The sequence below is a fragment of the Gopherus flavomarginatus genome, chromosome 4, assembly GCF_025201925.1.
Source record: "Gopherus flavomarginatus isolate rGopFla2 chromosome 4, rGopFla2.mat.asm, whole genome shotgun sequence".
Lineage (NCBI taxonomy): Eukaryota > Metazoa > Chordata > Testudines > Testudinidae > Gopherus > Gopherus flavomarginatus.
In genome coordinates, this window is record NC_066620.1 from 74,911,978 (window position 1) to 74,935,281 (window position 23,304).

General features: G+C 46.7%; 1 protein-coding gene across 1 annotated transcript in view; it reads right to left on the reverse strand.

Moving 5' to 3' along the window:
• Positions 1-677: 677 nt before the first annotated feature.
• The window catches only part of CATSPERE (catsper channel auxiliary subunit epsilon), a 108,228-nt gene continuing 85,601 nt past the window's right edge, over positions 678-23,304 (reverse strand). The window contains exons 14-21 of the mRNA XM_050950383.1: positions 15,967-16,020; positions 14,573-14,606; positions 14,193-14,272; positions 13,094-13,193; positions 9,878-9,964; positions 7,514-7,671; positions 1,885-1,938; positions 678-864 (exon numbers count right to left, since the gene is read on the reverse strand). Of these exons, the coding sequence (XP_050806340.1) occupies positions 678-864; positions 1,885-1,938; positions 7,514-7,671; positions 9,878-9,964; positions 13,094-13,193; positions 14,193-14,272; positions 14,573-14,606; positions 15,967-16,020 (754 nt within the window). The remainder of the gene's footprint in view (positions 865-1,884; positions 1,939-7,513; positions 7,672-9,877; positions 9,965-13,093; positions 13,194-14,192; positions 14,273-14,572; positions 14,607-15,966; positions 16,021-23,304) is intronic.

Here is a 23,304-nt window from a genome sequence, read left to right on the forward strand (position 1 = left end):
CATCCTGATTTTACAGAGATAATTTTTACCTTTTCTTTCTTTAATTAAAAGCTTTCTTTTTAAGAATCTGATTGATTTTCCTTGTTTTAAGATCCAAGGGGATTGGGTCTGAACTCACCAGGGATTGGTGGGGGGGGGGGAAAGGAGGGGGGTGGTTATTTCCTCCTTGTTTTAAGATCCAAGGAGTTTAAATCTGTGTTCACTGGGGTATTGGTGAAGTCCCTCAAGGCAGCCCAGGGAGGGGAAAGTTTTTGGGTGGACAGATAGTGCGCCAGACACTGAATTTCTGGCTGGTGGCAGTGTTACCAGATCTAAGCTAGTAATTAAGCTTAGAAGTGTTCATGCAGGTCCCCACTTTTGTACTTCAAAGTGGGGAAAAAACCTTGACAGGCTGAATCAAGCCTAAAGATCATAAATATATTTTAATTTAATTTCATTTCATTTCATTTGGTTTGAGAGGTGGCTACTAATGGGGCCATAAACTGCCCTCCATCTACACACACAAAGGAAACCAATGGGATATGTTAAGCTTAATGGTAGAGCTGAAAACTTATAGGAAAGGTTAAAAGCTGTTTGTGAAAACAACCCTTAACAATACAACAATATTGAAATTATTTAAAAAGCCAATGTACTCTTACAATTTCTTTATACAGAATGCCATCAGTATGGTAGATAAATTATTGGTCCTTCTTCAACTCATGTGCTGTCTTTCTTGTTTGATCTTGTTGGTCATGTGATGGCAGTGGATCAACATAAATGAGTGCTCGATAAATCTTCACATACCTGAAGTAGCTTACAATAAGGATGCCCCCAAAAATGGACAGTATGAGGATTGAAAAGCCAGCAACCTTACCAATGTTTGGACTGAAATACAAATGAGATTCGATTAAGAACAGATGTGGTAAATTTTCAAATTCTCCCCTTATTTAGTCAAGATTCTCTTTAACTTTATATTGACAGAAGACATAACTCTATTTGGAATGATGTCTTCTGAAAACTCTTAAAAATGATATGCATCTTCATGAAAATATAGCTGATTAATGATTAAGTTTCTCTTTTACTCTTCTTTATGGTCATGATGATGTAGAAGTCAAGAGCAAAATCCAAATGATTTTCCAGAGAAGTCAATGGCAAGACTCTATGATTTTAGTGGGACCAGGATCAAATGCTTTATAAAGAGGTGAGTGAGTACAATGGGCAAACTATTGTGGAAGAAACAAAACTCCACTCTCAGGTTGGAAGCAACAAAATCAGAGACAGCTTTATTCAAGCAATTGCAGGGGAAGAATACAACTGGCAGAGAGCATCTCTGCTTCAGTTTCTCCAAAGTACAAGCAAAATCACACAAGCCTTTATATCTTTTTGACGTGCATGAAATTAAAAAACATCTACATTTTATTTAGACTATTTGCTATCTAGTCCAGTATTTTCTCACTTTCTCTTCTCAAAAACATTGTTATCTCAAGGCTAGGTCACTGACTATTCTGCTGTTTTCCACTCGCTTCTGATGTGAGCTCTGCTTCTACTGGTCCTGTGATATTAGGCTAAGGCTTAGCTCAACAGTTGTTCTGTCTCTGACACTTAAATGGCTGCACTTAAACCCACTCTTTCTTTCCCTGCTTCCACACTATAAAAGTTCATTCTGGTATAGCAATATTACTGGTTCCAGAGATATTGCCTATACTTAAAATAGGGAATACCGTTAGAACTGGAATGAAATTGTACCCTACCATCAGGCTAACGGCTTGGATTTGGATATCATCTCTAAGATCTCATTACCTATCTGTAAGACTGGGAGTGTCGCCAAAGGATAACAATATTTTTATCCCTATATAAATATTAAATAATAATAAATTATGTTTAATTGTGGCTACTAGCAATTACCTTTCTACTATGCCATATGTACGGACTGCAAAGATTGTATTTAAGTCACAAAAACTGGAATATAAAAAAAGACTGTTAAATATTTTCTCAACTATAAAAATATTCAGAATGAAAACACAGGATCACAATGAAACCATCTGGTGCCTACATTCACCCTACCTTATGCACTAACTAAAAACTTTATTTAAACTTCAATAAACACATTCAACCATTTTTAAAAATGGTGTACTTTTATGTAACTTTCATAATTTAATGCAATGTTGTCAATTCTACTGATTTTTTTGTGAGTGATGGGATTTCACCTGGGGCTGGAGCCAATCTTGCAATGATGTGAGTTGCTTTAGCTCTCTAGTGAATTTCAGCCTACCTGGGGGAAAACCCACTGACTGGCTCTTTTCTCCAGTTGCCTGCCTCCTGGGGAAGATCAGCCAATCAGAGCTGCTGCAGGTGCAAGCAGAGCACTCTCCCTCTAACCTCAGCAACCTGAAGCCATTCTCACAGGAGGGGAGAGGATAATGGGGAACAGAAAGAGCCCAGCAGCACTGGGCAGCTCCACTTCCTCCTCCCCACTCCTCTCCTGTGAGCAACGGGACAGCTCCTCTGCTTCTCCCACCTCATCTGTTGTAACACCCAGCCTGAAATGGTTTGGGAGCTGAAGAACCCTTGGAGCTGCCCACCTAGTCTGGATGGGACTCTGCTGGAGCACCTCCATCCCCTTGGAGTTGGAGAAGGGGTGAAGAACCCCAGGAGGGGCAGAGGTGGGGATGGGGAGGGGAAATTGTTGGGTGTTATATGGGGACTAGTCAGCTGAACTTATGGGAGCTGGGAGGGGAAAAAAGATGAGAGGATAGGTAGATGTGGGGCTGGGGAGGCTGGACAGAACTGACATGGAGGCAGAACTGATGCAGGGATTGGTTCAGAGCTGGGAGGCAGTACAGAGTAACACAAAAACATTCTACAAATACATTAGAAGCAAGAGGAAGACCAAGGACAGGATAGGCCCATTACTCAATGGGTGTGGGGGGGAACAATAACAGAAAAAGTGGAGATGGCAGAAGTGCTAAATTAATTTTGTTTCAGTTTCCACCAAAAAGGTTAATAGCGATTGGACGTCTAACATAGTGAATGTCAGTGAAAATGAGGTAAGATCAGAGGCTAAAATGGGGAAAGAACAAGTTAAAAATTACTTAGACAAGTTAGATGTCTTCAAGTCACCAGGGCCTAATGAAATACATTCTAGAATACTCAAGGAGCTGACTGAGGAGATATCTGAGCCATTAGCGATTATCTTTGAAAAGTCATGGAAGATGGGAGAGATTCCAGAGGACTAAAAAGGGGCAAATATAGTCAGGGGTTAAAGTAGACTAGTACGGCGTACTGGTAAGAAGTGGCCGCCAGTACCTGCCTGTACGCAGCCAACATTAAAGCGCTGCTATGGCAGCACTTTAACATCACCGCCCCTTTTCCCTCTCCCAGCAGCCTTGCCGGTAGGGACCGTAGCAGCAGGGCCGCTAATGGGTTGGGATTGTGGTGTAAAAAGGGCAGCTGCCCTGCAGCATGGCGATTTAAAGAGCTCCGGGTCCTTTTAAATCGCTGCCAGGCCCCAGGTGGTGTGGGTCTGGCAATGTGTATAGGCTGGCTGGGGGAGGCTGACCCTCAGCTCTGCTCCCTTCTGCCCAAGGCCCCACCGCTTCTGGGGGCCCAGGTCAGGCCCCCATACTGGTAAGTCTTCTGTGTTACTTTCACCCCTGAATATAGTGCCCATCCATAAAAAGGGGAAGACAACCCAGGGGATAACAGATCATTCCACTTAACTTCAGTACCCAATCAGTTTGCAAACACCTAGAAGATAATAAGGTGATAAGTAACAGCATGGATTTGTCAAGAACACATTGTGTCAAACCTACCTAATAGCTTTCTTTGACTGAGCAACAAATCTTGTGGATGGGGGGAAGCGGTAACTGTGGTATATCTTGATGTTAATAAGGCTTTTGATACTGTCTCGCATGACCTTCTCATAAATAAACTAGGGAAGTACAACCTACATGGAGCTACTATAAGGTGGGTGCATAACTGGAAAACAATTCCCAGAGATTAGTTATCAGTGGTTCACAGTCAAGCTGGAAGGGCATATCAATTGGGGTCCTGTGGGGATGAGTTCTGGGTCCAGATCTGTTCAATGTCTTCATCAGTGATTTAGATAATAGTACAGAGAGTACACTTATAAAGTTTGTGGATGATAAACTGGGAGGGGTTGCAGGTGCTTTGGGATTAAAATTCTAAATGATCTGGACAAACTGGAGAAGTGGTCTGCAGTAAACAGGATGAATTTCAATAAGGACAAATGCAGAGTACTCCACTTAGGAAGGAACAATTAGTTGGACACATACAAAATAGGAAATGACTGCCTAGGAAGGAGTATTGTGGAATGGGATCTGGGGGTCATAGTGGATCACAAACTAAATACAAGTCAACAGTGGATCACAAACTAAATACAAGTCAACAGTGTAACACTTTACCAGCAAACAGCAAACATCAATCTGCGGTGTATTAGCAGAAGTGTTTTAAGGAAGATATGAGAAGTAATTCTTCTACTCTACTCTGCACTGATTAGGCCTCAACTGGAATATTGTGTCCAGTTTTGGGCACCACATTTCAGGAAAGATATGGACAAATTAGAGGAAGTCCAGAGAAGAACAACAAAAATGATTAAAGGTCTAGACAACATGACCCATTAGGGAAGACTGAAAAAACTGGGTTTCTTAAGTCCTGAGAAGAGAAGACTGAGAGGCGACATGATAACAGTTTTTAAATATATAAAAAGTTGTTATAAGGAGGAGGGAGAAAAATTGTTCTCCTTAACCTCTGAGGATAGGACAAGAAGCAATGGGCTTAAATTGCAGCAAGAGCAGTTTAGTTTGAACATTAGGAAAAACTTCTTAACTGTTAGGGTGGTTACGCACTGAAATAAATTGCCAGGGAGTACTTGGAATCTCCATCATTGGAGATTTTTAAGAGCAGATTAGACAAACACCTGTCAGAGGTGGTCTAGATCAGGGGTGGGCAAACTATGGCCTGTGGGCCAGATCCGATCTGCAAGCTGTTTTAATCTGGCCCTCAAGTTCCCACTCGGGAGCAGGATCTGGGGCTTGCCCTGCTCTGGTGCTCCAGCCAGACAGCAGGGTTGGAGGCCGCACCACACGGCTCCCAGAGGCAGTGGCATGGCCCCCCTCTGGCACGCCATCCTGGGAGCAGGGCCACGGCACATGGCACACGGCTCCTATGCGTAGGGGCGGTCAGGGGCCTCCACTCTGCACATTGCTCCCACCCCACGTGCCATCCCCGCAGTTCCCACTGGCCGGGAACTGCAGCCAATGGGAGCTGCAGGGGCGGTGCCTGTGGATGGGTCAGTGTGCAGAGCCTCCTGGCCACACCTCCACGTAGGAGCCGGAGAAGGGAAATGTCGCTGCTTCTGGGAGCCACTTGAGGTAAGCGATACCTGAAGCCTGCACCCCTGAGCCTCTCCCCATGTCTCATTCCCCTGCCCCAGCCCTGATCCCCCTCCCGCCTTCCAAATCCCTCAGTCCCAGCCTGGAGCACCCTCCTACGCCCCAAACTCCTCATCCTGAGCCCCACCCCAGAGCCAGTGCCCTCAACCGGAGCCCTCCCCACCCTGCACCCCACTTCCCCACCCTCACCCCCTCCCACATCCTGAACTCCTCCTTTCTGGCCCCACCCCCCAACCAGAGTCCTCACCCCCTCCTCCACCCCAAACCCAAGTTTGGGAGCATTCATGGCCCGCCATACAATTTCTATTCCCAGATGTGGCCCTCGGGCCAAAAAGTTTGCCCATCCCTGGTCTAGATCATATGTAGTCCTGCCATGAGTTCAGGAGATTGGACTAGGTGATCTCTTGAGGTCCCTTCCAGTCCTACGATTCTATGATTCTGTGACAGGGGGAAAGGATTGATTTGGAAGTTGGGGGCAGAATAAATTGCTAGGAAGAGGATGGGCAGGTGTGGAGCTGAGAGCTCCTGCAGAGGGACCAAAATCACCTTACCCAATAAATTTGGGAGAATGACTGACAGTAATTATAACATGCATAACAGCAAAGGCCAGCGCGAGTTCAAAACTCAAAAGATAAACCAAAAACACAATATAATTTTTAAAAATAAAATCTCATGATTTGGGGAGTTTCACTCATGACTTTTGAACATTTGGGGTTGGCAATATGGTTAATGTAATTTTGATTTTTTTATATATATTGGGCGTTACACTGACTTTCTGTAATGGTGTTGACTTCCAGGAGCATCCTGGGGTGAGTTGTTACACCTTCCCTGCTTTAGAAAAAAACATATTGGACAAGATTCATCCTAGCAGTGGCACTAGGGCTGGTGTAGCGCCTAATTTGTGCTCCAGCTGGGTCATAGGGACATCCTAGCCAGTGCCTATCCTGCCCTCAATCTGCACCTGCATTGGTGGACACATCCCCTGTGCTAGTGTAACCTCTCAGGGCCTCCTTCAGGGGAGGATGTAGCCTGCACAAAGGGGCCATAAGGCAGGGATGAAATTCTTCCTTTGACGTTTTATCAATGAAATACCTCTGTGAGTGTTCGGTATTTGTGGGTCTTTCTCACTATGTTTCAGAAAACACGTAGGATTCGTGTTACTATATATTCCTAAATGGAATCCCTTATGGAGTTTATTAAAAATTTCCTTTACATTATGGCGCAGATACAATGAGAAACTGAAATGGTTTATTAAAGGGAAGGCAAATATCCTTAAGGTGTGGCTAACCTTTGATAAGTGACTGTAAAAATGTCATTGTGCAGTTCAATGTTTCTTGTCTTTCAATGATTTCCATATCAAATATATTCAGTTCACACAAGATTTTTTTCTCCAAATACCAGCCCCTCCAAACTCAACTTGAGCTCTGAGAACCAAGCTAGGGTTTTCCTTGCTCAGACATATAACACCACCTTTAGGCCAAATTAGACCCTCTGTTACAGCTGTGCAACCCCACTGTCTTCAGAGTATACTCTCAGTGGCATTTATGCAGTTGAACTGTTATTCATAGATCCAGTTCACCAACTCTTATGTGCGTTAGTTCTGCAGTGCTAACAGGAATAACTTTCTTTTAGTCACTTAGCCTAAATTTGCAGAGATTACTCTGAATATATGAAAAGAGAAAATCTGTTAAGATAGATGACATTTTTACAGTCACTTTAGACAAAAACTGGTTTGACTGTCAGATCACAGATTTACATTTATGTAATGGAGATTGCAATCTGGCCCAGTGGGTCCTGTTGTCAAATCCACATGTTGAAGGCCTCTTACCTTCCTTTCCATAAGGGCAGGATGAACATTATGTTTATAGCAGCGTATACGGAAAATGTCTAGAAATCTAAGAGGAGAAAATAATAGCTGCACAATGAAAGGGTTGAGGACACTCAGAACCATATCTGAACCATCCGTCAGTTAGAATTGGTAGTGGAAAATACCTGCAACATCTATGGCCAAGTGATACCTCAAGCAAAAATTTTTTTAAATGACAGCAGTGGTTACTTTATTAATCTTAATCCTAAATCAATCATTAAAGACTTTTTACATGTCAAAAAAGATAGCTAACCTGAAATTTGGATCCACTATTTTCACTCTGAACACATAAATGCCACTGTATTCAGTCGGCCAAATGAGAGAATTGTAACCAGAGTGGTTCAAAATTTGATACAGCTGATTTAGGTCTCCTAGAGGTCCAAGTTCAGATTGAAAGCAGGATCTGTAATTCTGAATACAAACAATAAAGGAAAAATTTTTAAACTAGCTTTGACAAACAATTACATCTACTTGTCTGAGTTTCTAGACTTGTAATTATCTGCCTGCCCGCCCCCCCCTTCACCCGCCCCCACACTATATATATATGACAAAGCAATAACGCCTTGGAGATCCAGCTTTGCTGGCTAGCAAAGACGGGAGAAGCCTGGTTCCCACATGTTCCTTGCCTTGTTTCAAACACTCTACACCCTAAACTTGTTTAATTTAAATCTAAACCAACCCAGTGTTGTATCTGAATTGAAGTGACTGGGATTCATTAACTCCAGTTAATGTGGCAAGCTGCTGGGTATTTACTCTTTAAAGGAGCAAGCAAACCTTCTTAGCTCTCTGAATGCTCCAGGAAAGATCTGGACATTTCAGAGCAGATAGTTTGGGGAAAATTCAGGACTGAGGGTGTGTTGGAGTCACTTGGCCAGTAGTAACCAAAGCTGGTAGACGCCAGAATGAGGCTAGAGTGTAACAAGCAAGCTGCTGGAATCAGAGTGCTGAGCCAGAGCTGTTTAGCAAACAGACAGTGCATGCTTGTCTGTTGGCTGTCAGCAGGGCTGGCTCCAGGCACCAGCGAAGGAAGCAGGTGCCTCGGGCGGCCAATAGAAAGGGGTGGCACTCCGTCCGCCGTTGGAGTGGCATGTCCAGGTCTGTGGCGGCAATTCAATGGCAGGTCCTTCAGTTCCTTGATTCCTTTTCGATGGCAGCTCAATCACTCTGCTTCTGTTTTCAGTGGCAATTCAGCAGCAGGTCCTTCCCTCCTTCTCTTCCTCTTCAGCAGCAGCTCAATCGGGTTTTTCTTTTTTTTTCTTTTTTTTTTTCCTTCGCTGCTTGGGGCGGCAAAAAGCTGGAGTCAGCCCTGGCTGTCAGTGCCCAGGCTATGAGCCACAGCAGCAAAGCATTGAAGGCACCTAGAGTTGCAGGGTTGGTGGTAAAACAACCACACCCCAGAACATGACATAAGGGAACGGGTTCAGACAGACTAGCGGGCTGAAAAGGCATGGGGACATAAGGGCATTCAACGTCAACACTGAAACATAAAAAAACCAAAAACCAAAAACAAACAAACAAAAAAAAACCCAGTAGAACTAACTTCCCTTATTTGTGGAGATGCCCAAAACCTTTACCCCCAACCTGAGGCCTCTAATTGCCCTGGTGGTGCACATTAAGATGAGATGCATAGCGTGGTGACATGGTTGTTAGGTGGCTGCTCAGTATGGACCTCTGGCCTGGTGGAATATACTGCTCCTCAGCTACTCAGCCTTCACCTTCTCTTGGAACACATGCTAGTCTAAGTGCAGTGTTCACTAGCTTTCCCAGGACCATTGATCTTCCAGGACTTGGCTGTTCACACTTCAGTGCTGATTACAATAGTTTAGTGAATCGGAATCATATGAATGCCCCTTTGTCTCAGCAGAAAGCCAGTTTGGGGCCTCGTGAAGTGATTTTGTTTGGATGAGAAATCAGTGAAACAAAATTGAGGTAATCCTTGGTGTAATTCTTTTATACATAGAATTATATTGGTGAAGTCCTAGTCCCATTGAAGTCAATAATGAAACTTTCATTGACTTGAATGGGCCCAGGATTTCACCCAAAGTTCTGTTTCTCTGAACATACAGCACACATGCTTTTGTAGAAATCTCAAGCCAGACTCCAGCCCTGTGCCCAAGAAACTGCTGTAACAGGGTCACATACTGCTGCTGCTTACTCACTCTAACTGCTTAAACACACAGCCTTCTTACAGCCCACAGCCCCTAGCTGTGCCTGGGGAAAATCCATTAGTTCCATACTTTCCCTCTGGCCACATGGCTTGCCATATCTCTCAAGGGTTAGCCCCTCTCTTGTGTCCAGCTGTTTACCACTACAAAAGAAGTTTAATTGCTCCTAAAGCTATACAATATTTTAGCACACACATTTATTTTATTTGTGATTTTCTTTCAACCAGACACATGGCAACAAGGGGTTAGTGTCTTTCGGAATAACAATATCCTTTCATAGCATTGTCAGATAATTACTGTACTGCCATCTGACTTGTATTCCACTTGCTCCATCATGCTTTAATTAGGCTTCCCCCTCCCTGAGATACTAATAGTGTGAGAATGCCAAGTAAGACAGCTACAGAGTTCATTCATATTTTTTATATACTATTTGTCAATATAGAATTTCCTACCTGTGGCCCCCATATTTCGTCTAATGTACTGTTTTCATGTTCCTCAAGCATTGAAATCCAAGTCTGTGCTTCACGCAAACAACCCACCTATTCAAAAGAATTCAAATGTACAAAATAAAAAAAAATTAGTTCTGTATCCCTCTGTTATTTTCTGAAAGGTAATGCAGTATTTACATAGGTATTGGGCATTGTGGTTCTGCATATTTTATTTCTTATATAGCTCCTATAGTGGTACAAATCTAAGGCAACAGAACATACTTGGGGAAAGACTCTGCCCTTACCTTAGGGGGTACATTGTTTTAAAATAAAATATTGGGGTAATAATATTAGGAATAAGAATGTTAACATCAAGTAGGGCTTCAAGTTTCAATAGCTACCTGTACTGATTGAAGTAGGCAGCACCCATGAAAATAAAATAAATGCTTCATGAAGGGAGCCAAATTAAATGGTCTTGACTTGACCATCAGGGCCGGCTTCAGGCACCAGCGAAGGAAGCAGGTGCTTGGGGTGGCCGATACAAAGGGGTGGCACGTCTGGGTCTTCGGCGGGAATTCAGCGGTGGGCCCTCTGTCTCTCTCTTCTTCTTTGAGATGCTGGAGAAGAGAGGGAGTGAAGGACCCGCCACCGAACTGCTGCTGAAGAATGGAGCGGCGCGACTGAGCTACCGCCGATGTGCTGCCGATAGGTTTTTTTTTTTTTTTTTTTGCCGCTTGGGGCGGCAGAAAACCTGGAGCCATCCCCATAGACCATGATATGTAAATAGCACTAATGTAAACTGTAGCCATAGAAAAATACATTCTGAGAAGGAAAAGGAACAAGTGAACTTGTAGCCCTTACAGCATCTACAATATCTGAGCTGTGCATTTTGTCAGGAGTTGGTACCAGAAAGGCAGTAATAAACCAAAAAAAAAAAAAAAAAAGGGGGGGGGACTGACACACTGAAGCACTTAGGGTATGTTTACACTGCAATTAGACTCAGGCTTGCAGGGCTTGGGCTAATCGGCTGTTTAATTGTGGTGTAGGGTATAGACGTTTAGGCTCGGGTTGCAACCTGAGCTCCCACTCAGACCTTCCCACCTTGCAGGGTTCTAGAGCCCAGGTCCACCCACTCTAAATGTCTAAACCACAATTAAACAGCCACATAGCCTGAGCCTCACGTCTCTGACTCAGCACGCACAGGCCAGCTGTGGGTTTTTAATTGCAGTGTAGACATAGCCTTAGGAAAAATGTATGGTGTCCAAAAAACAATGAGACATCAAAACAAAGTGGGATGCAACACAGCTGAGAAGCCAGACAGTGACCCTCCACACGTGCTCCTTCATCAATCATGGTCATTCAGGTACTGACCATACTCTGACTTCACTTATATAAGAAGGACTACATCCAGTGCCGGCTCTAGCCATTTCGCTGCCCGAAGCACGGCGGCACGCCGCAGGGGGCGCTCTGCCACTTGCCGGTCCCAAGGCTCCTGTGGACCTCCGGCAAGGCATCCCTGCAGAGGGTCCGCTGGTCCCGCGGCTCTGAACCTCCCGCAGGCGTGCCTGCGGATGCTCCACCGGAGCCGTGGGACCAGCGGACCCTCCGCAGGCACGCCTGTGGGAGGTCCACCGGAGCCGCCTGCTGCCCTCCCGGCAACCGGCAGAGCGCCCCCTGCGGCATGCCGCCCCAAGCACGCGCTTGGTGCGCTGGGGCCTGGAGCCGGTCCTGACTACATACCAAGACTCCAGTCCCCATAACATTAGGGCTCTTCTATGAACTGTTGACAGAGGAATCCAGTCTGCTGTCCTCTGAGCTCCCACAATCCCATACTATGGATGAAGATTCAGCAAGAAGTAATTCAGGTAAGAGGCCTGAACCAAAGCCATTGAAGTCAACAATTTATTTCCATTTTTGTTTTAATCAAACCCAAGATTAGTACTGTCTTGCTTTAGTATCTTCCTGCAGGGGTAGGGATGATGATGTATTGAGCAGCTATGCCATACAAGCCATGGCTTTTCTGTTGCCAGCCATTTCCATCTTCCAAACTGTGAAGCATCAATTCTGCTAAGGCTCATCCCTATTTTTGCCAAATTCTGGCCTAGTCTAGCAATAATTCCATTTCCTAGCCTTCCACACATTACTTTCACCTCATGATCTGGCTTTCAGTGTCCTGGGGAGCATGTCATTCTGCTTAAAAATGAAAGGCTATATTCTGTTTTGCATAGGCGGCAAATTCTCCAGGTGCCAGTGGGTGCTTGACCCCTCCCGCCCCCACTCCGACTCCATCCCTGCCCTGCCCCCTCCTGCCCTGCCCCACCCCCATTCCAACCCCTTTCCCAAATCTCCACCCTGGCCTCTTCCCCCCCTTTTCCTCTGACTGCACCATGTTCCTGCTCCTCCCCACTCCCCTAGCTTGTTAAGCACTGGGAGGAGAAGCGGGAATGCGGCACGCTCAGTGGAGGAGGCAGAGGTGAGCTGGGGTGGGGGGGCAGGAGCTTGGGTGGGTGCAGAGTTTTTTTCCCCTGTAGGTGCTCCATCCTGGGAGCACCCATGGAATCGGCGCCTATGCTGCTTTCAGTTATATAGAAATTGCCTTCCATAGGATTGCATGGTTATTACTGAGGGCAGAATTTGACTTCAGAGATTGCAATTATCTCTTTTTAAGAACAGGCTAGATAAACACCTGTCAGGTATAGTCTAGGTATACATAGCAGGAAGGACTAGATGATCTCTTAAGAGCTTCTCAGCCTTACATTTCTGTGATTCTATATGGATAGTCCTATATTCCCATTTCCCCACAGAGGGCAGACTAAAACTTCAAGATGGTTCTGAAGATTCACTTCCTGAACCATACTACCATGCTCATAATTCTTTTTTCTTTTTTTTAATTACCTCTTGATTTTTATTCATGTGTTCAGTTTTGAACAGTGTCTGCAGTCAAAATCGATAAATTAAATGCTGAAAGTTACAAGTAATGAAATCTGCAACTACTATACAATACCTCCATTCAAACAGGGTGATTCAGACTGAAGAGGATTGAACATGTATAAAAACAAGCTTAACCCAACTGCACAAGGGTGACCAGATAGCAAGTGTAAAAAATTGGGGAGTTATAGGTGCTTATATAAGAAAATGCCCCTCAAATCAGGACTGTTCCTAAAAATCGGGACATCTGGTCACCCTAAACTGCACACAATATATAGTGACAAATATAATCTAAATAAAAAGATGCCTTACCTGCTTCATAGATGAGTTGTAGCTGTAGTCACTTCTGCCATGAATCTCCCATAATATAAAATTTGCCTCAACTGTTTCAACAAATGTGCTGCCATCATATCTATACACAATACAGATATAATATAATGCTTCAGTAAAAACATATAAATGGGCAAATACCTCTCACTCCATGGCCCTGCTGGGAAAGATGGACAGTGCAGTGCTGCTGTGCAAAAGGAGTAAAGGATAAGCAGGAAATGTACAGCCCAGAGCAGAGGTGGGCAAACTACGGCCTACGGGCCACATCTGGCCCACGGGACCATCCTGCCTGGCCCTTGAGCTCCCAGCCAGGGAGGCTAGCCCCTGGCCCCCCCACTGCTGTCCCCCCCTTCCTTGCAGCCTCAACTCACCATACCACCAGTGCTCTGGGCAGGGCTGCGAGCTCCTGCTGGGCAGCATGGCAGTGTGGCTGGCTCCGGCTGGGTGGCACGGCTGCCAGTCCTGGTGCTCTGAGTAGCATGGTAAGGTGGTGAGGGGGTTAGATAAGGGGCAGAGAGTCCCAGGGGGCAGTCAGGGGACAGGGGGCAGTTCTATAGGCGTGGGTGTCCTGGGGGGGGCCTGTCAGGGGGTGGGGGTGTGCATAGAGGTTGGGGCAGTCAGGGGACAGGGAACACAGGGGGTTGGATAGGGGGTGGAGTCCTCGGAGGGCATTCAGGGGACAAGGAGCAGGGGGGTTGGATGGTTTGGAGGGTTCTGAGAGGGGCAGTCAGGGGGCAGGAAGTGGGAGCCAGGCTGTTTGGGAGGCACAGCCTTCTCTACCAGGCCCTCCATACAGTTTCAGAACCCCAATGTGACCCTCAGGCCAAAAAGTTTGCCCACCCCTGGTCCAGAGGCTTTGCTCTGAGGACTCCCTACACAACAGTGCACTGTGAGCAAGTAGAATGCAGCACCATGGGTGGGACCAAAGGATCTTCTGCAGTGTGGATATTCCTTCCTCCAGCACTGGGCTGGCTATGTTACGCTTGCCATTCAGCTGGAGTAGCCATTACAGCTTCAGAGAACTATGCAGCGCAGTGGGAAGGAATCCTCTTGCCACACAATATTTCAGCTTTATACTTACAAGGCAATATCAGGGTGAAAAGGTATTGCATAATAAAGATCCATTAGGCAGCCATACTTATCCCAATCATAATTTACCACCTAAAAAAGAAAATATATTGGTAATATATTGTATATTTCTCTATATTTCTTCTTTGCATGTGTAACCCACACACCTTCTGGATGTGGTGTTGTGTCCCATCTAACGGCACTGAGACCACTTAGAGAGAAAGATAAAATGAGTCTGTTCTACAGCCTTAGCTAACAGGCAGTTGGCTTTTAGCTTGTGCTGTAAAGACTCATGCACTAAGCTCCAAAGGTCCCTCGTTGAAGCCTGTCCGTCTGTCGGCATTACACATGCACACTCACATCAACTAAAATAAAACCCTATTACTCTCTTACCAGGTCTTCAGTTGTTGGATCCCACAGATATTCCCTAGTGTAAGGAAAAACTATTGTTGGTTTTACACCTTTTAAAACCATATTGCCCTCTTTTCTGGTATAAAATGGATTGGAATGTTTAAGTAGGCAGATTTAAAACTGAGCCTGCAATTTTTCTTCATGATTTAAAAACATGCGAAACAAGCTTTTCCAAATCCCCCTGCTATAAAGTTGTAAACTCTGCCAGTTGTAATGTATATCATTAGACATCTTAAAGAGACATCAACTTAAAAATAGCACTTGCATCTGACAATCTGTAAGCAACTACTGTTATAAGCTTTACTCATAACTAGTAACTAAAATAGTTTTTCCTCCCAAGTTTCTTCTCTTTGAGCATTTAGGTGCTCTCCTGGCCCCATTGAATTCAATGGGAGTTTTGCTATTGACTTCAGTGGGCTATGGTTTCATTCCTTGTGTACAGTCACTTTCACTGTATAGTCATTTGAGGGTTGATCATGTTACCATTGAAATCCAATGACAGAACTCCCATTAACTTCTATGGGTGAAGGATTAGACTCTTAGTTGTTTTCCCTGTTTGTGTGGATATTTTAGACAGCAACATTGGAGAGAAAAACTTTTTAAAAAAATTGGATGATGTGCAGCTCACCCCTGCCCCGCCTCCTCCCCGAGCACGCTGTCGCTGCTTCACTTCTCCTGCCTCCCAGGCTTGTGACGCCAAACAGCTTAGGTGCCGCACGCCTGGGAGGCGGGAGAAGTGAAGCAGCCATGATGTGCTCGGGGAGGAGGCGGGGCAGGGGTGAGCTGGGGCGGGGAGTTCCCCTGCGTGCTGCTCTCCACTCCCCTTACTTGCTGCAGGCAGCCCTCCCCGCGCTCCCCTACCCCAGCTCCCTCCGCCTAAATGCCGGTGTCAACTGGGGCGGCTGAAGAGCCGGCCGCCGCGGTCACTGCCGAAGAAAATGCCGCCCCTCAAATCCTATGTCCTAGGCGACCACCTAGGTCGCCTAAACGGTTGCACTGGCCCTGATGCTGTGATTGGATCAAACACAAAACTTGTGATGGAAACTAAAGGACAAGTGTAGTAAACTACTTTTAGCTAGATTTTCTTTCTTTCTTTCTTTCTTTCTTTCTTTCTCTTTCTTTCTTTTGACTAGGTTTCAAGTTGAGAATGTCTCTTTACAAATATTTAGAATATTAATTTGTTTAAAGTAATTGGTATTGCATTGCTATGCTGAGAAAGAAAATAAAATTGAAATTAAATACATAAATATTGAAATATTCTAATTTTTCCACAATATATATATAAATAATGTGGTTTCCTGCATTTTCATATATAATATATATCTAAAAGGCCCTATATTTCTTTTTATGGTCATTTAATAAAGCAAGTTTCTTACCCGGGTATTTTGTAAGTAGTAAAATTATGTTTGATACAGGTTATAGCTGAAGGTCTGTGGAAATAAAGCAGATGATCAGTATAATTTAAGGGTTTTTATTTGTTACTAAAGCAGTGCATGAAAATGTAAATGACTGAACTCATCATGCTAGTATTGTCTGAGAATTATCACTATCCAATATTTGTTCTATATTTTGACCTCTATTCACCAAAACTTTCTCAAATGCTTTGATACATTAAATATGGGCCAGATTCTCTCTCTCTCAGTCTGGCCCCTTTTTCACCACTCTGGCAGTGCAAATGGGCCATACACTGGCCACATCTGGCTAGCTGTGAATTCCCTCAGCAAAGAGAAGCTCTCAACTGACATAGAGCCAGCCTAGCATAAATGGTTCTTATTCCACTTTGCATTTGCCAAGTGGGGGAAAGGGATGAGGCTGGAATGTCACTGTGGTCTGCCTTGGGGGGTCTTTGCCAGCTGGCATATGTTAGAGCAGCCCTAGTACTGCTCTAATCTACTCTGGAGCTGAAGCTGTGCAGGGCAAAGTTTCATGGATCCAACTTCTCATCTGCACTGAGCACCCATTTCAGTGATAAAAATTGGTTATTGTTGTTCTTCGAGAAATGTTGCACATATACATTCCACTTAGGTATGTGTGCTCTCCAAGCACAATCACTGGAAATTTTTCCCTTAATGGAACGCGTCAGGGTGCCCCCTGCCAGTGCATGCCAACAGCACCAGTATAAAGCGTCCAGCCGACCCTATATCCCCTCAGTTCCTTCTTTCTGGAAAACTCCAGTGTAGGGGGACAGGTCGTGGAATGGACATATTCAGTGCATTTCAAAGAAGAACAGTTATGGAAGGTTAGTAACTGTTTTTTTCTTCTTTGAGTGATTGCACATGTGCATTCCACTCTATGTGACTCCCAAGCAGTTGAAAAGATGGAGAGATTGGAGTTCATGGACACACAGACTGCAGAACATCTTGACCAAATTTGTCATCATCTCTGGAATGCTGAGTGACGGCATAATGGAAGGAGAATGTGTGCACTGATGACCAGGTTGCTGCTTTACAAATGTCCTGAATAGGAATCTGCACTAGGAATGCTGCTGGGAATGCTTATAACCTTGTGGAATGAACAGTGAGGTTAGTTGGTGGTGAAACGCTGACCTGCCTGATTATAACAAGTGTGAATACATGAAGTAATCCAAGATGAAATTATCTGTGAAGAGATTGTGAGACCTTTCATCCTGTCAGATACAGCTACGAACAGTTGAGTGGACCTTCAGAATGGTTTAGTTCTTTCTATGTAGAAAGCTAGGATTCGTCCATCCAATGAGTAAAGACATTCATTCCTATTTGCATGAGGGTTTGGATAGAAGACAGGTAGGTTGATTGCCTGATTGCTATGAAATTGTGAAAACACTTTTGGGAGAAAATGGGGGTAAGGATGTAAATACATCTTATCCTTAATGAAGACTGTGTACGGAGGTTCTGATGGGAAGGCATGGAGACCCTTCTGGCTGAAGTGATGGTGACTTAGAAAGCCACTTTCCAGGAGAAATATAACAAGGAGCACATTGCCAAAGGTTCAAGCAGTGGCCCCATAAGCTTTGATTAGACCAAGTTCAGGTCCCAGGGGAACAGGTTCTTGCTCGAGGGTACTGTATAACCTTTCTAGGCCTTTGAGGAATTGGACAGACGGGTCATCTGAAAAAATTGACCCAACGGTGGAAAGCTGATACCCCTGCAAGGTGAACCTGACAGAGGAGATTGCTAAGCCTTGCTGTATCAGGTGCCATAAATATTAAAATATGTCTTGTATGGATGAATGCATGGGTGAGACTCCACGTTGGGATGCCCAAAAGAGAACTGCTTCCACTTCAACGAGGGCTGGCAGAGGGCTTTCTACTACCAAGTAGGACCTGACAAACTTGCTCTGAGAAAGCCTGCTCTCTGAGATTTAGCTATGGAGCTTCCAGCCATTAGATGAAGGAGGCTCACGTTTGGGTGGAGCAGCCGACTGTGGGCCTGAGAGATCAGGTCTGGATGCAACAGAAGTGGGATTGGAGTTGCCACTGAGATGCCTAGCAGAGAACCAGTGTTGGCAGGGCCATGCTAAGGTCCATCAGAATAATCTGGTCCTGGTCCTGTTTGATCTTTAGCAGCAACCTCTGCATGAGTGGACTAGGAGGTAAAGAATAGTAAAAATGTCCCATCCAAGGTATTAAAAAGGCATTTATGATATAATTGAACTCTGGCTTCTTAGGGAGCACAACTGGTGACACTTTCTGTTGTACTTGTTTGCAAATAGGTCTATCTAGGGAGTCCCCCACTGCTGGAAAACATCTCTCACCACATCCAGGTAAAGGGACCACTAGTGGTGACTGGAGAAAGACCTGCTGAGGTAATCTGCCAGTTCTGCGTTCCTGGAAGGTAAGAGGCCTCAAGACTGATTGGCTATGTAAAACTGTCATAGCTGTATTGCTTCTTGACAAAGGAGGGAAGAGCAAGCTCCTCCTGGCCTGTTGAGATAAAACATGGCTGCAGCGTTGTCTGTGAGAAAAGACGGTTACCCATCTTTGTAACTGTTGTTCTTCGAGATGTGTTGCTCATATCCATTCCAATTAGGTGTGCGTGCGCCACGTGCACGCTCGTCGGAAGATTTTTACCCTAGCAACACTCGGTGGGTCGGCTGGGTCGCCCCCTGGAGTGGCGCCGCTATAGTGCCGGATATATACCCCTGCCAACCCAACGGCCCTTCAGTTCCTTCTTGCCGGCTACTCCAACAGTGGGGAAGGAGGGTGGGTTTGGAATGGATATGAGCAACACATCTCGAAGAACAACAGTTACAGAGGTGAGTAACTGTCTTTTCTTCTTTGAGTGCTTGCTCATATCGATTCCAATTAGCTGATTCCCAAGCCTTACCTAGGCGGTGGGGTCGAAGTGAGACGTTGCAGAATGCAAAACTGCTGAGCCAAAGGCTGCATCATCTCTGGACTGCTGAACCAATGCGTAATGTGAGGCAAAGGTGTGAATCGATGACCAGGTAGCAGCGCGACATACGTCCTGGATGGGGACATGGGCCGGAAAGTAGCAGATGAGGCTTGCGCCCGAGTAGAATGGGCGGTGAGATGGCTAGCCGGAATGTGAGCCAATTCATAGCATGTTCGGATGCAGGATGTCGCCCAAGATGAAATTCTTTGGGAAGAGACTGACATGCCTTTCATCCAGTCTGCCACTGCTACAAAGAGCTGAGGCGAATGTCAGAAGAGTCTGGTCCTCTCGATATAAAAGGCGAGAGCCCTGCAGACATCCAAGGTATGCAGTTGTTGTTCCAGACACGATGAGTGCGGCTTCGGGAAAAAGATTGGGAGAAAGATGTCTTGATTGACATGAAAGGCAGACACCACCTTAGGGAGGAAAGAGGGGTGCAGTCGCAGCTGTACCTTGTCCTTGTGGAATACCATATATGGGGGATCCGCTGTCAAAGCCCGAAGCTCCGACACTTGTCTTGCCGAGGTGATAGCGACAAGGAAGGCTGTCTTCCAGGAGAGGTACAGCAGCAAGCAGGTGGCCAGAGGCTCAAAAGGGGCACCCATAAGCTTGGCTAGCACCAGGTTTAGATCCCAGGTAGGGGTCGGACATCTGACTTGAGGGTACCGCCGCTCCAATCCCTTAAGGAACCTGGAAACTATGGGGTGAGAAAAGATTGAACTGCCACTTTCCCCTGGGTGGAAGGCAGAAATAGCTGCCAAATGCACCTTTATAGAAGAGACTGCCAGGCCTTGCTCTTTCAGGGACCATAGGTAATCCAGGACAGTGGGGACAGATACCTGTCCGGGAACTAAGTTATTCTGAGTGCACCAGTAGGAGAAACGCTTCCACTTGGCGAGATATGTCGTTCTCGTGGAAGGCTTCCTACTGCCCAAGAGCACCTGTTGAACTGAGGCAGAGCAACGCAACTCAGACTGGCTCAACCACACAGCAGCCATGCCGTGAGATGAAGGGATTGCAGGTCCGGATGGTGAAGCCTGCTGAAGTCCTGTGTTATGAGGTCCAGCCAGAGTGGCAGGGGGATCGGGTCTGCCACTGAGAGGTCGAACAACAGAGTGTACCAATACTGCTTCGGCCATGCTGGAGCAATGAGGATCAGGTGGGCTCTGTCCCTGCGAATCTTGAGTCGGACTCTGTGGACGAGCGGAAATGGTGGGAAGGTATAAAGTAGGTGCCTCTTCCACGGGATCAGGAATGCGTCTGAGAGGGAGCCCGGGGAGCGTCCGTGGAAGGAGCAGAACACCTGGCATTTCCTGTTCTCTCGAGAGGCAAAGAGGTCTATGTGGGGAAAGCCCCAACTCCGGAAAACAGAATGGATAACGTCCAGGCGTATCGACCACTCGTGAGACAGGAAGGACCTGCTGAGGTGATCTGCCAGAGTGTTCTGGACTCCTGGGAGAAAAGACGCTACCAAATCGATAGAGTGGGCTATGCAAAAGTCCCAGAGGTGAATGGCTTCTTGACAAAGGAGGGAGGAGCGTGCTCCGCCCTGCTTGTTTATGTAAAACATGGCCACTGTGTTGTCCATGAACACTGATACACAACGGCCTTGTAGATGGTCCCGAAACATCTGGCATGCTAGACGGACTGCTCTCAGCTCCCTCACGTTGATGTGCAGGGCCAGTTCTTGGGGCAACCAGAGGCCTTGAGTGTGAAGGCTCCCGAGGTGGGCACCCCAACCCAGAAATGACGCGTCTGTGGTTAGGGCCACTGAGGGTTGCGGTGGGTGGAATGGCATCCCTGCGCAAACCAGAGAGGGGTCTAACCACCAAGCGAGGGAGTCGAGAACCTTCCTGGGTTCCTGGGATAGTGAGCACCAAATCCAGACTGTCTCTGTGTGGACGGTATATTGAAGCCAGCTATGTTTGGAAGGGACAGAGACGTAGCCTCGCGTACTTGGTCATGAAGGTGCAGGAGGCCATGTGACCTATTAGGCCGAGGCAAGTGCACACCGACGTTGTCGGAAAGGATTAAAGACTTCGAATTATTGAAGCCATCGTCTGAAAACACAACTGGGGGAGGCAGGCTCTGGCCAGATTGGAGTCCAGAACAGCTCCGATGAAGTCTGTTCTCTGCGTTGGTGTCAGAGTAGATTTTTCTGTGTTGATCATGAGGCCTAGGCTCCCGAAGAGGTCTCTGACGATACACAGGTGCTGCGATACTTGTGACTGGGAAGTCCCTCGAATGAGCCAATCGTTGAGATACGGGTAGACGTGTACTCGATGACGCCGGAAGGAGATGGCTACTATAGCCATGCATTTGGTGAAGACCCTTGGATCTGTAGAGAGGCCAAAGGGAAGTACCGTGAACTGAAAGTGTTGGTGCTTGACCACAAAACGGAGGTACCGTCTGTGTGGTGGATAAATGGCGATGTGGAAATAAGCGTCCTTCATATCGAGGATGGCATACCAGTCTCCCGGATCCAGGGATGGAATGATGGTCCCCAGGGATATCATGCGGAACTTTAGCTTTATCAGGAATTTGTTGAGTTCTCGCAGGTCTAGGATCGGTCGTAGACCTCCTTTTGCCTTGGGGATTAAGAAGCAGAGGGAATAGAACCCCTTGCCCCTCATGTCTTCTGGCACCTCCTCTATGGCTCCCAGTTTTAGGAGCGCCTGGACCTCTTGTAAGAGGACTTGCTCGTGAGAGGGGTCCCTGAAGAGGGACAGGCAGGGAGGGTGGGAGTTGAAACAAACTGGAGGTGGTAACCCGCTTCCACCGTGCAGAGGACCCAACGATCTGAGGTTAGCTGGGACTAGGCAGGGAGGAAATGGGAGAGGCAGCTGAAAAAGGAGGAAGAAGGATCCGGTAGGATAACTGGTGAGCCATCCTCGGGCGTCCCATCAAAAATTTTGCTTGGGCCCCATTGGTGGTTTAGGAGGCACTTGACTTTGGGTTCCTTGAGGACCAGACTGCCTCCGCCGATTCCCCCTGCCACGTCTTCTGGTAGCGTCCTGACGCGGCCTAGATTGGTTGTAAGGGGGGTGTGACTGGGGCCGGAAGGACCTTCGTTGGGTCACTGGCGTGTGCATACCCAGCGAGCGCATTATGACCCGGTTGTCTTTCAGACTTTGCAACCTGGGGTCGGTTTTGTCTGAGAAAAGGCCCTGGCCCTCGAAGGGTAAATCCTGAATGGTCTGTTGCAATCCAGGGGGAACGCCTGAAGCCTGGAGCCAGGAGATACGCCTCATCGTCACTCCGGATGCCAGAGTTCTGGCAGCCGAGTCCGCTGCATCCAGAGAGGCCTGGAGGGAGGTTCTTGCCACCTTTTTACTCTCTTCAAGCAGGGCCATAAACTCTGGACAGGACTCCTGGGGAAGAAGCTCTGTAAACTTCCCCACGGATGCCCACGTATTAAAGTTATACAAACTTAGGAGGGCTTGTTGGTTTGCCACCCTAAGTTGGAGGCCCCCAATCGAGTATATTTTGCAGCCTAGGAGGTCCATGCATCTAGCCTCCTTCGCCTTAGGAGCTGATGCTTGCTGGCCATGACGCTCCCGTTCGTTCACTGTTTGGACAACCAGAGAGCAGGATGGTGGGTGGGTGTAGAGATATTCATACCCCTTTGAGGGGACCATATATTTCCTTTCTACTCCCCTAGCTGTAGGTGGAATTGAAGCTGGGGATTGCCAAATGGTGTCCGCATTGGCTTGTATAGTGCGGATGAATGGGAGAGCCACTCTAGTGGGTGCATCAGCCGATAAGATGTCCACGACTGGGTCCTCTATTTCAGTGACCTCCTCCACCTGCAAGTTCATATTCTGAGCCACCTGCCCCAAGAGATCTTGATGGGCTCTGAGATCGATTGGTGGAAGGCCTGAGGAGGATGTTCCTGCTACTGCCTCATCAGGTGAGGAGGAGGAGGAGAGGCCCGGGACCAATGGGTCCTGATGTGGGTCATGCATTTGAGGGGCATCATCTGCATCAGGTAGAATCTCGGTGACTGCAGAGGGAATTGGAGCCTCGTCCGTGCCAGTAGGGGGAGGGCGGCTCACTTCTGGTACCCAGTGTTCTGACGAGGCCGAGTGTTGAGCCACTGATGGGGCACCTTGGGCCTGGTGGTATGCCCATGGTGTCCAGAAGGACCAGTGATGAGGCCCTTGTTCATGGCTTTGTCCCTGCGGATATTGGCTGGGGACGTCAGATTCCTCTCCTGATGGTAGGCTGTACTGCCAGCCTGAGATGATACTGACGAGTGTCTCAAAGGCCACGGTGGTGCCGAGAGACCCTGGGAGGGCGCCACTGCTCTTGACACTTGATCCCGGGGCGGTACTGGGGAGC